General features: G+C 42.5%; 1 protein-coding gene across 1 annotated transcript; it reads left to right on the forward strand.

Annotated features, from left to right (window-relative positions):
• The first annotated feature begins 255 nt into the window (after positions 1–255).
• hint1 (histidine triad nucleotide binding protein 1) lies at positions 256–13,557 on the forward strand. Its single transcript, XM_063069204.1, has 3 exons — positions 256–409; positions 3,022–3,126; positions 13,274–13,557. The coding sequence occupies exons 1-3, from the start codon at positions 314–316 to the stop codon at positions 13,436–13,438; spliced, it is 366 nt and encodes a 121-aa protein (XP_062925274.1). The 5' UTR covers positions 256–313; the 3' UTR covers positions 13,439–13,557.
• The last annotated feature ends 256 nt before the right edge of the window (positions 13,558–13,813 follow it).

The raw sequence follows: 13,813 nt of genomic DNA on the forward strand, positions 1-13,813 counted from the left end.
AATAATTATGTTGCAACCTAATGTTACAATTTGAATATTTATGCAAAGGTCTAAAAAAAAAGTTAAATATCTGCAAGGAGCTGCAGCTAGCGTTATTAGAATGTAAAGTGCAAGCGGGCACTGCTCCTGCCATCATCGACCCCACGACGGATTGGTGGAATTCCCCGTCCATCAAAGCGGCACCGCCACCGGTGAGCCAATCAATCGGTCGAGCTGCGGTGATTGGCAGCTCGACGGCCTCTGCGGGCGGAGCCATGCTGGGCGGCTTCCTTGTTCAGAGGCGGGTTAGCGGATACGGAGCGGACTGAGCGCCATGGCTGCCGAGACTGCTAAAGCCGGCGGGGACACTGTCTTTGGTAAAATAATTCGCGGAGAAATCCCGTGCGAGTTCCTCCACCAGGATGACAAGGTAAAGGAGAGAATGTGAAACCAGTTTGCATCTCGCCTGGCCTGGGACTTGATTTGTTTCTGCATTTGGGCTGGACTTGCTCGGAACGTGGGCATGGGATTTCCGCAATTACTGCACCGGCTTCTTATTCCCTCGCTTCTCCCCTAGCAGAGCATTTAATAGTTGTAGGAGCAGTTGAAAATAAAACCTTTTCCGGTACTATTTATTCCCCACCTCCCCGTTTTCGAAGGCTGAGGGAGATGAATGGATCTGAGGTTTTGCACTAAATTTTGGGATTTCATAAATTCTGCAAGCGTTGCGAATAGGTAGAGCACTGAGGACATACATATTGTGTCCATGTTTGTTTTAAAAATAAAAATCCTCGTACATTATTATCCCTCAACAGTGTTGATTCACCGTGAAATTTGCATTTCATACGGAAAATGCGATTGCACCTTAAATATGGTAGTTTTTGATGACGCAGTCAGTTTGCAGTATAAAGTGGAAACTTCAAAATTCTGTTGCAGCAAGGCAAAACGAATGAGACACTCAGTTTTATTTTTAGAGGTCCTCGGGTCAAAAAAGGCTTCCGATACATTCCTGGAGTGACTGAGCAGTTGGAGTTTAATGTCACAGGGGCGGATCCAGGAGGGGGTGGGCAGGGAGATTAGGTGGGTTTCACTGGATTGTGTGCTCTGTTGTGGGAATCACTTACTGTGGCTGGGTGCTTGGTTTGGGAATGTACTCTTGGAAAAACCATGCGAGGTGGCCTGCTTCCGAGAGGTCATTGACGTTGATTGGTCAATCTTGCTAGTGGATTTGGAAGGTTTTTAGAGTCCATAGAACCATACCGCACAGAACCAGTCTGTGCCGAGCTGTTAATCTAACTACCTCTCCCATCCATGTATCTTTCCAAATTTCTCTTAAATGTTGCAATCAAACCTTTATCCGTCACTTCTGTTGGTGGCTCCTTCCAGACTCTGTCCACCTTCTGAGTGAAGAAAATCCCCCTTGTGTTCCCCTAAACATTTTCACCTTCTGCCCTGAGCCCATGACCTCTAGTTCTAGACTCATCCAACTTCAGTGAAAGGAAAAAGCCTGCTAGGTAACCTTAGAGAACCTTCAGTGATTTAGGCAACTCCTTCATACCGTTTTGGTTCCCTGGTTTAAATTGAAGACACTGCTTATTGACACACAGTGTTCATCCTCCATCTGCATTTCGAATTCTACCAAATTGTGTTTGCTACCCCTCAGTACAATGTTACTTGTTAACCCTTCCTCCTTACATTAGGCTAATGCTTAAAGTAGCCTGTTCCTGGTCTGAAGGCCAATCCTAGATACATTCGTAAAGGCCTCTACAATACCTTTGCCTCTTTGGTTTTGTCCAGTCAATATATAAACTAAAGCCTCCTCCAAAAATGTAATTCTGATGTCACATACTTGCAATAACATAATTGCATACATTTTGTAATTAATGTTAAGTTTGATATTTTATCTTGTACCTTACCTCTATTTCTGTAATATGCTTAGAAAATGTTGGTGTTTAGTTTTACCTTCTGGTCCATGACATAATTCAATTTCATTTTAGAACTTCATGACATTATCTCTGTAAGCAATTGATTTGTTTTAGTGGGCACTGGAATGCAATGTCTTTTTCTAAAAAGAGTAGAGCTCACTATATGTTTATAAGCAACTTTCTTCAAAGTCAGAAAGAAGAATTACCTCTTGGTCATTGGCTAAGTAATCCAGGCAGAAATCAGTTATTGACGAGCCTCCATCAGTAAATTAACCCTTTGCAAGTCCATAACTTTGCACTATCTTGAATCAGAATCAATATCACTGGTGTATGTCGTGAAATTTGTTGGCCTTGTGGCAGCAGTAATTGTAATACATAATTTTTAAAAAAGTGAATTGCAGCAAGCATTTATATATTAGTTAAGTAAGTTGAGCAAAAATAGAAATAAAAAGAAGTGAGGTAGTGTTCATGAGCTCAATATCCAATCAGAGTGGCAGAAGGGAAGAAGCTGGCCCTGAATCATTGAGTGAGTGTCTTTAGGTTTCTCTGTACCTCCTTCCTGATGGCAGCAAGGAGAGGAGAGCATGTCCCACGTGATGGGGGTCCTTAATGACGAATGCTGCCTTTTTGAGGCATTGCTCTTTTACATGTCTTGGATACTACAGAGGCTAGTGGCCGTGATGGAGCTGACTAAGTTTACAAGCAGCTTATTTTGTTCCTGTGCAGTAGCACTCCACCACCATCCCATAGCAGCCGGTTAGAATGACTCAAGAACCTTGGTTGCTTTAAGGTCTGTACTCAGACAGAAATGTTCTGGATGGGGGCGGGGGGGGGCATGATTAAAGGATGCATAAAAATTTGCTCTTTAAATTACAGAGAAGGAATAGTTCAAGTTTACTCTTTTATAATTACTGTTAATCTATTAACTGAGGGATATGCTATGTAAATAGTTTTTGCATATAAAGAAAATTTGTTTGCATTTTCCTTTATAGACCTGGTCTTTTTGGGCTTGGTAATAAGTGTTGCAATTACTAATGTAAACAGTGCAACAAAATTGTCAAAGGTGGAAAGAGATAGTAATCATTCCATCTATGCTAACTGTGTGTTATTTTTACAGTGTGTTGCTTTCAAAGATATTGAACCACAAGCTCCAGTACATTTTCTAGTAGTTCCCAAAAAGCCTATATCTCGGTTGTCCAAAGCAGAAGATTCTGATGCAGAGGTGAGTGATTTTTAATTTTTAGCTTTTTAAAAGTAAGAGCATGTTTAAATTACAACTGCTTATGTTAATTACATTCTCACTTGATTAGATATTATCTCCTGGCAAAGCCTTAGAAGTATTTGCTATGATGGTCTAACTGCACTTGTCTGTTTTTCTATAGGCTTACTTTAAAACTTAGACTTGAGTAGATCGCAGTATGTCATCTCTGTATTGCATAGCAATTATGTCCAAACTTTGGACTGGGAGTCCATAGTCTTGGTTTTCTCCAAAAACCAATGTTAGTTGACTTGTCCCATTTTAGTTAATTTTGTGTAAATATTTCAATGTGCTTAACTAAACTGTAGGAGAAAAAGCTAGCAATTAGGGAATTGCTGAAATGTTTGATTGAAGAGGGGGACTTGGACTATTTTTTAAAGAAGAAAATAGTAAGGAAAGGGTCTGAATGAGGGTGTATCAGAGACAAAAAGTAGGCAGCTGAAGAGCCTGGTGCCAGTGGTGGTATCAAGGAAAGAGTAGAAAATGGAGGTAATATTGAATCAACGTGAGCTTTGACAAGATCACAAAAAACTGTGGAAGGGTATAGTGAGGTGAAACAAGGCCAAGGAAGTTGAAAGTTATTTACCTTGTAAGGGGAAAAGAAAAGGTCAATTCCTCTGTATCCTTTTCTTATGCAAAGTTTCAAGTTGGAATGGTTGCTTGGGCAAAGTATTGGACAAATTAAGACAAAAACTGGGAGCTGGAAGTCAGTGTAGATCAGTAGATTTTAGGGTAATGGGAAGAGCGTGCATGATGTGAGTTACCTGTTTTTTTGATTTGTGGTGGGCAGAAGATGAGAAGGTGTTTGAAATTGAGTCTGTAGGTGGTAGTACAACCTGTCAGTATTGGACATGACCATGTTGCCCAGATGGAGTGGATGTAATGCTTAAGACACAACTCGGGAATTTAATACATGCAAAGGCTTTGAATGGCTAGCATTGCAGTAGAAAATCCAGTCATGGAGTAGAGGATTTTAAGTTGACAGTTTTTGAAGGGGGCTGAAAATTGAGACTTTGTAATGGCTTGTAAATGATCAAAGACAGATCGAAAAGCAAGAGCTAAAAATAACATGGTATTTCTGATATGAGGCAAGGTTTCCCATGAGGATTCCATTGGTCTCTGCATTCTTCTCAATTTCCATGACCCTCTCAAAATTACACGATGGACATTTATTTAACCTCGTCCCTATGTTCAGCATTCCAAAGCAACTAACTGCTCCCTTTGTATCTCCCTGATTTGCTCTTTCTTAAGGCACAACTTCCAAAGGTCACTCCCATAACTATACACTTGCTCATGCAAACATGTCTCATGATTGATGGAGGTAGAATTGTGGATGTAGTCTCTCTGGATTTTTGGAAGGCTTTTGACGAGGTCTCTTGCGGTAGGCTCATTAATACTGTTAAGGTGCATGGATCCATATAACTTCTGGTAGAGATGGTCTTGGTGAATCACGGCGAAGCTTTACAGGTAGCAAACAAAACTATTCTATTAATTATACTTTTTCTAGTATATGATCACTGCAATCCACAGCCTGTAATTTCCCTTTGGTGGTTGTGCTTCTGAACCTTCTACACAACCTGGCGTTTTTGCAGTATCCTAAATTATTCAGCAAATTGGACTCTGGAGAATGCGGGTATGGCCGCGGTGGCCATTACTGAAGTGGACTTGGGGCTGGATCGAAGCAGTGGGACCTAGGCCTGAAAGTGGGAAAAACAAATGGATGTTTGGCTGATTTAAGCACTGAGCCAGATTTTAAAAAGTCAAGGCTGAAGGTGAAGGACGAACTGCTGTTTAGCTCACTACTCCTTGGGGTTTACTTCCCTCACTGCTGGGAGAAAAAATTGTTTTAATTGGATTTCTCACCTCTTATCTAGTTGAATGTTATTTAAGTCCAACTCTTTACCCACTCTCAAAAGTTCATAACCATCCTGATGTTGGGAAAAGAGGTGATCTTTGATTATCTTTAATCTTTTTGTAACCAGATATTCAAAAACCCACTGGTTTGCATCAGTCACAAGGGTCTCACTAAATACTGAAAGTAACAATATTAAGTGTATTGGAAGAACATTATGCATGTGAAGAATAAAGTATCCTATTCAGAACATTGAAATTGTTTTATTTTTCATACACCTGTAACATTATATTTAACACAATGCCTCATAACTGTCATCTTCCCCATGGATTTTCCATACCTATATGCTTCTGTCCCCTATCAGGAAGGTCTCACAGCTCTCCACTTCTTTCTTGATACAAGAACCGACAATCCACCTCCGTCACCACCCTTCTCTGTCTGGCAGGGCCGGTCCTCACCCTTAACAATTTTTCCTTTGGCTCCTACTTTCTCCAAACAGGAGGGGTAGCAGTGGGCACTCGCACAGGCCCAAGCTATCTCTTCATCGGCCAGGTAGAACAGTCTATGTTCGAAGCCTTCCCCAGTTACACTCACAGCTCTTCCACTGCTACATCGATGACTGTGTTAGCGCTGCTTCATGCACCCATGCTGAACTCATCAATTTAATCAATTTTGCCTCTAACTTCCACCCTGCTCTTATGTTCACTTGAGCCACCTCTGACACCAGCTTGCCCTTTCTTGATCTGTCTCCATCTTTGGAGACAAACTGTCAACCAACATCTTTTATAAACCTGATTCCCATAGTTGTCTTGACTATATTTCCTACCACCTTGCCTCCTTTAAAAATGCTATTCCCTTCTGTTAGTTTTTTTGCCTCCAGTGCATCAATTCTCAGGATGCAGCTTTCCATTCCATCTGAGATGTCCTTTAAAGAGTTGGTTTCCCCCTCTGTACTATTGATGCTGCCCTTACTCGATCTCCATTTCGGGTTCATCTGTGCTCACCCCATCTTCCCACCACCATAATAGTGATAGAATCCCTCTTGTCCTTGTCTACCACCACATCGGCCTCCATATCCAGCACATTATCCTCCGCAACTTCTGCCATCTCTCAAGGGACCCCATCGCTGAACTTGTCTTTACCTCCCTACCCTCCCTGCTTTCCTTGGGGATTGTTCCCTCTGTGATTCCCTTGTCCATTTGTGCCTCCCCACTAATCTCACTCCAGGTGCTTATCCCTTCAAGTGGTCTAAGTATTACACCTGCCCTTACAGCACCTCCCTCACAGTCGATCCAGGTGAGGCAACACTTCACCTGAATCTGCTGGGGTCACCTATTCTGTCCAGTGCTTCCAATGTGGCCTCCTCTGCATTGGCAAGACTGTTGTAAATTGGGGGACTGCTTTATCAAGCACCTCCATACCATTAGACAAACGTGGAATTTCCTGGCGGCCTGACATTTTAATTCCGGTTGCTGTTCTGATGTTTCATAGAAACATAGAAAATAGGTGCAGGAGTAGGCCATTCGGCCCTTCAAGCCTGCAGCGCCATTTATTATGATCATGGCTGATCATCCAACTCAGAACCCCGCCCCAGCCTTCCCTCCATACCCCCTGACCCCCGTAGCCACAAGGGCCATATCTAACTTCCTCTTAAATATAGCCAATGAACTGGCCTCAACTGTTTCCTGTGGCAGAGAATTCCACAGATTCACCACTCTCTGTGTGAAGAAGTTTTTCCTAATCTCGGTCCTAAAAGGCTTCCCCTCAATCCTCAAACTGTGACCCCTCGTTCTGGACTTCCCCAACATCGGGAACAATCTTCCTGCATCTAGCCTGTCCAATCCCTTTAGGATCTTATACGTTTCAATCAGATCCCCCCTCAATCTTCTAAATTCCAACGAGTACAAGCCCAGTTCATCCAGTCTTTCTTCATATGAAAGTCCTCCCATCCCAGGAATCAATCTGGTGAACCTTCTTTGTACTCCCTCTATGGCAAAGATGTCTTTCCTCAGATTAGGGGACCAAAACTGCACACAATACTCCAGGTGTGGTCTCACCAAGGCCTTGTACAACTGCAGTAGTACCTCCCTGCTCCTGTACTTGAATCCTCTCGCTATAAATGCCAGCATACCATTCGCCTTTTTCACCGCCTGCTGTACCTGCATGCCCACTTTCAATGACTGGTGTATAATGACACCCAGGTCTCGTTGCACCTCCCCTTTTCCTAATCGGCCACCATTCAGATAATAACCTGTTTTCCTATTTTTGCCACCAAAGTGGATAACTTCACATTTATCCACATTAAATTGCATCTGCCATGAATTTGCCCACTCACCCAACCTATCCAAGTCACCCTGCATCCTCTTAGCATCCTCCTCACTGCTAACACTGCCACCCAGCTTCGTGTCATCCGCAAACTTGGAGATGCTGCATTTAATTCCCTCATCCAAGTCATTAATATATATTGTAAACAACTGGGGTCCCAGCACTGAGCCTTGCGGTACCCCACTAGTCACTGCCTGCCATTCTGAAAAGGTCCTGTTTATTCCCACTCTTTGCTTCCTGTCTGCTAACCAATTCTCCACCCACACCAATACCTTACCCCCAATACCGTGTGCTTTAAGTTTGCACACTAATCTCCTGTGTGGGACCTTGTCAAAAGCCTTTTGAAAATCCAAATATACCACATCCACTGGTTCTCCCCTATCCACTCTACTAGTTACATCCTCAAAAAATTCTATGAGATTCGTCAGACATGATTTTCCTTTCACAAATCCATGCTGACTTTGTCCGATCATTTCACTGCTTTCCAAATGTGCTGTTATCACATCCTTGATAACCGACTCCAGCAGTTTCCCCACCACCGACGTTAGGCTAACTGGTCTATAATTCCCTAGTTTCTCTCTTTCTCCTTTTTTAAAAAGTGGGGTTACATTAGCCACCCTCCAATCCTCAGGAACTAGTCCAGAATCTAACGAGTTTTGAAAAATTATCACTAATGCATCCATTATTTCTTGGGCTACTTCCTTAAGCACTCTGGGATGCAGACCATCTGGCCCTGGGGATTTATCTGCCTTCAATCCCTTCAATTTACCTAACACCACTTCCCTACTAACTTGTATTTCGCTCAGTTCCTCCATCTCACTGGACCCTCTGTCCCTTACTATTTCTGGAAGATTATTTATGTCCTCCTTAGTGAAGACAGAACCAAAGTAATTATTCAATTGGTCTGCCATGTCCTTGCTCCCCATAATCAATTCACCTGTTTCTGTCTGCAGGGGACCTACATTTGTCTTTACCAGTCTTTTCCTTTTTACATATCTATAAAAGCTTTTACAGTCCGTTTTTATGTTCCCTGCCAGTTTTCTCTCATAATCTTTTTTCCCCTTCCTAATTAAGCCCTTTGTCCTCCTCTGCTGAACTCTGAATTTCTCCCAGTCCTCAGGTGAGCCACTTTTTCTGGCTAATTTGTATGCTTCTTCTTTGGAATTGATACTATCCCTAATTTCCCTTGTCAGCCACGGGTGCACTACCTTCCTTGATTTATTCTTTTGCCAAACTGGGATGAACAATTGTTGTAGTTCATCCATGCAATCTTTAAATGCTTGCCATTGCATATCCACCGTCAATCCTTTAAGTGTCATTTGCCAGTCTATCCTAGCTAATTCACGTCTCATACCTTCAAAGTTACCCCTCTTTAAGTTCAGAACCTTTCTTTCTGAATTAACTATGTCACTCTCCATCTTAATGAAGAATTCCACCATATTATGGTCACTCCTACCCAAGGGGCCTCTCACGACAAGATTGCTAATTAACCCTTCCTCATTGCTCAAAACCCAGTCCAGAATAGCCTGCTGTCTAGTTGATTCCTCGACATGTTGGTTCAAAAAACCAGCCCGCATACATTCCAAGAAATCCTCTTCCTCAGCACCTTTACCAATTTGGTTCACCCAGTCTACATGTAGATTGAAGTCACCCATTATAACTGCTGTTCCTTTATTGCACACATTTCTAATTTCCTGTTTAATACCATCTCCGACCTCACTACTACTGTTAGGTGGCCTGTACACAACTCCCACCAGCATCTTCTGCCCCTTAGTGTTACGCAGCTCTACTCATATCGATTTCACATCTTCCCGGCTTATGTCTTTCCTTTCTATTGCGTTAATCTCTTCTTTAACCAGCAACGCCACCCCACCTCCCCATCCTTCATGTCTATCCCTCCTGAGTATTGAATAGCCCTGAACGTTGAGCTCCCATCCCTGGTCACCCTGGAGCCATGTCCCTGTGATCCCAACTATATCATAATCATTAATAACATTAATTTCGATTCATGGTCTCTACTAGCGCCAACGTGAGGGCACCCTCAGGGAGGAGGAGCAACACCTTGTATGCCATCTGGGTACCATCCAACCTGATGGCATGAATATCAGTTTTTCCCTCCAATGAACAAAAGTCTTCTCCTTCCCCACTCTGACCTTTCTTCTCACCTGCATGTTCCCCCTAGGGTCCCCTCCCTATTCTCTTTCTCCTATGGTTCACTCTCCCCTCCTATCAGTTTGTTTTTCTCCACCTGGCTACACCTATCACCTTCCAGCTAGCCTCTTTCTCTTCCCGCAACACACATCAAATTTGCTGTTGAACACAGCAGGCCAGGCAGCATCTCTAGGAAGAGGTACAGTCGACATTTCGGGCTGAGACCCTTCGTCAGGACTAATTTCCAGCATCTGCAGAATTCCTAGTGTTTACTCTTTCTCTTCCCCCTACCTTCTAAATCAGACATCTTGCCCCCTCCCCCTTGGTCTTCAAGAAGGGTATTGGCCTGAAACGTTGACTGTTTACTCTTTTCCATAGGTGCTCCCTGACCTGAGTTCCTCCAGCATTTTATGTGTGTTGCTATTAATACCTATAACTTGTTAAAACAATTATTGACTATATTGGAATTATTAAAGTTCAGCGAAGGTATATTTTCAAGTGTGTATAGAGAATACAACTCTGAAACAAACGACTGCCATGGAACCCATTTCTAGAAAAACATCGAACACCCAACATGTGGGGAGGGGAGGGGGAATTATGCAAGTGGCAAAAGACGAGTGAACAAGTGTCAACGTCAGTCCGGGGTATTCAGCTTAGTTCAGTTCAGTTAGGTGCCTCCAGCTGACTGCAGGCGACAGAACCAGTCCTCACTGATCAAAAACAGCATTTTTATAAAAGAAACTAGAATCCAGTAACGCATACAACATGAGCCACACAATTTCTCTTCCCCACCCCCCCTTTCAAAAAACTAATCCATGACTGTGAGCCTTGATCAATTCTTGTAATGTGAATCCTGAGACTCATAGTAAAATTTATTATCAGAATATGCGCATGTCACCACATCCAACCCTGAGATTTTTTTTTGTGGGCATACTTGGCAGATCTAGAGAACAGTAACTATAAACAGGATCCATGTATAACAAACTGCAAGTGCCAATGGGCAATAGTCATTTAGTCAGGGCACCAGTACGATTGAAGTCCGCTTGAAGCAGCCTGCTTCACACTGCTGGAGCAAGAGGTTGAAGATGTCCATGAATACACCAGTCATTTTCATAGGTCTTCAGTACTCGGCCAGATTCTCTATGGGAACCGGATGCTTTCCTTGGATTCACTTTCCTAAAGGCAGCCCATAGATCATCTTAAGATACTGAGACTGAAGGATCATTGGGAGACTTGAGGGTATGCGGTAGTTCCAGTTCTGATGATCAAAGTGAGCTTAGAAGTCATCGAGATGCGAAGCTCTGCTGTCTCCTATGTCACCAAGATTTAATTTTGTAGGTGGTTATGGCATTCAAACCTTGTCACAGCTGTCAAGCATCCCTCATTGAGTCCTGCACTTTCCTTTGACACCAGCTAGTAGGAGGAATGGAAGACTAATAAAACATAGGCAGATGGTGCCAAACACCCACCCGCACTCTGGTTTCGTTTTCGACTTCCACCTTGTTTGATGCCTTAATCGGAGAGAACGAGTAGTTGATTATGGGCCTGCCAGGACACACACTGCACTCACTGAACTCCCTTGAAGACATCAAAGTGCCAGATTGTTTAATCGGCCTAAAAGCACACCATCAAAAGTGTAAATCCCAGGTTCTGATTGCACGCAGCTTAGTAGTGGAATCATAGTTGAAATAAGTAGTTTTCATGAACTGTCTGCAGGTTGTTGCCGTTGGTTGCATTGTTCCTTGGCGCCATCTTGTATAAGCATTTAACCAGATAAAACTTCAGCAAGTAACTGAGGCCGTGGTGGGTGGGGGCCACAGATAACTGACGGTCACAAGTGTTCCACAATCAGAAAAAGGTTGAGAACCACTGGCTTAGAAGATTGCAAAGAATACAGTGGGGTATAGATCAATTGCATATGTGGGCAGGTACAATTTAATCTTGCCAAGTGTGAGCTGATGCAATTTCAGAGATCAGATGTATTATGATAGTACACAGTTTACTGGCAGGATCCTTAATAGTACTGTTCAGAGGGATCTTGGGGTTCAAGTTCTTAGCTCCATGAAGGTGGTTGCACAAGTCGATAGGTTGGTAAAAGAAGGCATTTGGCATATTTGCCTTTTTGAGTTGTAACACTGAGTTCAAGAGTTTGGAAGTTATGTTGCGGATTTATAAAACACTGGTTAGGCTGCCTCTGGATTATTGCATTCATTTCCGGTCGCTCCATTATGAGAAGGATGTGAAGGTATTTCGAGAGGGTGAAATAGTGGTTTACTAGGAAGCTGTCTGGCTTAGAGAGCATGTGCTATAAAGAGAGATTGGGCAAACTTGAGTGATTTTCTCAGAAGTGGTGGTGGAGGGCAGACCTGATGTTTATAAGATTGAGAGGCATAGATAGGATAGACAGCAAGTATCCTTTATCCAGGGTCAAAGTTTAATTAGCTTGACACTATGACTGAGGGCCCTTTTCCTGTACTGTAGTGCTCAATGTTTTTGCCATATGTCCTTTTATTTCTCTCTTCACACCATCAAGGCACCCAACCAGGTTTTCCAAATGAAGCAAAATTTCACTTTTTTTTTCCCTGATCGAATATATTGTTAAATTTGGAAATCAAATGCATATTGGCAAACGTTTTGCGTATCACTTGGGTTTGGTATGCAGGGGTGACTGAGTTTCTGGTTCCTGCACTGTTATATTGAGGCTCAGTATAGACTTGAGCAGTACCTTGTCTTTTGTCAAGGCATGTAAATGGTGTTTTGAACTCTTTTAAGTTCAGCTGATTTGACTGCGGCTGAGCAGCAGGTTCTGCTGTCTGTCAATTGCAGCATTGGCTCTTTTGACTTGGGCAATTCCTGCAATTTTGTATTTCACACCTTTTGTGTGTCTCTTCTTTTTTTGTAACTGTTCCCATTATTTTGCTTTTGTGTTCCTTTGTTTATTTTCTCAAACCTCTCAACTACATAACTCCCATCTGCAGCTGATCTCCAGAGCAGCTCCAGCTTCCTTCTACCAAAGATCTACTTTGTGTTGGATCATTCTGTGTAATTTTAAACAATTTTCTGTCATAGTTCTGACAGTCTTCATCCTGAAAAGTTGACTTTCATCAGATACTGAATGTTTGCAGCATTTTCTGTTTTTATTCCAGGCCTGCAGAGCTGTGCAATGGAGAAGCTGCAGGTGAATGGCTAGCACTGTGGATTTGAAGGGGGGGGAAAAGTAACTCCCTCATTACTGTTTGGTGTTGAGGTGGAAGGAAACCTTTCTGGAAGATTTTGAACAAGAACTTTTGTGAAAGAATAGATGACAATATGTTGAAATGCTTGAGGAGAAAAGGAATGTTAGAATAATCTGGAAATGAAAAGACTAAATTGGGATGTGTTAAAATAATTTATAATGAAGTTTTGAAGAGGTGGTCTAGAAATTGAAATATTGATGGTTTCAGGGGTTGGGTAGTCTAGGACTGAGACAGCTGGAAATCTGAAAGCTCACCTTGGTAGTAAGTGAGATGCAAGAAGCTTCAGATAGCTGGTCTTTCAGAACAAGGCATTCCTTGTCTGATTTGTACACCTGAAATACTTTGATTAGTATAAATTAATCAGTACAGTCTATAGTCAATTAGTTTATTGAGTATAGGTGCTAGTCACTGTTGCAGGGCTGTTACAAGTTAGGATGCTGAGCTGAGCAGGGGAGGCATGTCAGCTGCTTTTTCATGAGTGCTGGTAAACTTTAGCTGATATATTTGTTAAACTACTCATTCCAGTTTCTTTTTAAATATTTTTCAGCTTCTGGGACACCTGATGATTGTTGGTAAAAAGGTTGCAGAGCAGTTGGGCTTAACGAAGGGATACCGGCTTATTCTCAATGAAGGCCCAGAAGGTGGCCAATCTGTCTACCATGTCCATCTGCACGTTTGTGGTGGGCGTCAAATGAACTGGCCACCTGGTTAACTACCACTGAACGTTTACTTCATCCTTGGAATGTTCATGCTTGATCTGAAAGAGCATGAGAAAAGAACAAAATACCAATTTCACTGTAATGCTTGTGAAATAAATTCCTTTTCAAAGAATCTCTTTGCATGTTTATTTAAATTGTATTGCCTTACAAAGATCTTGTGCCACAGATCACAACACATCCAAGATTGCTTTTGCAGCCAATTATCTTGTATAAGAAGCAAAAGAAATAGCTGGAGGAATTCTGTGGCTTGAGTAGTATTTGTGGTTGGCAGAGGGATAGTTGCTATTTTGGTTTGGGACCCTGCATCAGGACTGAGTGTAAAGGGGAGATGGAAGTGAGGGTAGAGTGAGGTAGGCTGACAGCTGGTA

The sequence above is a fragment of the Mobula hypostoma genome, chromosome 16, assembly GCF_963921235.1.
Source record: "Mobula hypostoma chromosome 16, sMobHyp1.1, whole genome shotgun sequence".
Taxonomy (NCBI): domain Eukaryota; kingdom Metazoa; phylum Chordata; class Chondrichthyes; order Myliobatiformes; family Myliobatidae; genus Mobula; species Mobula hypostoma.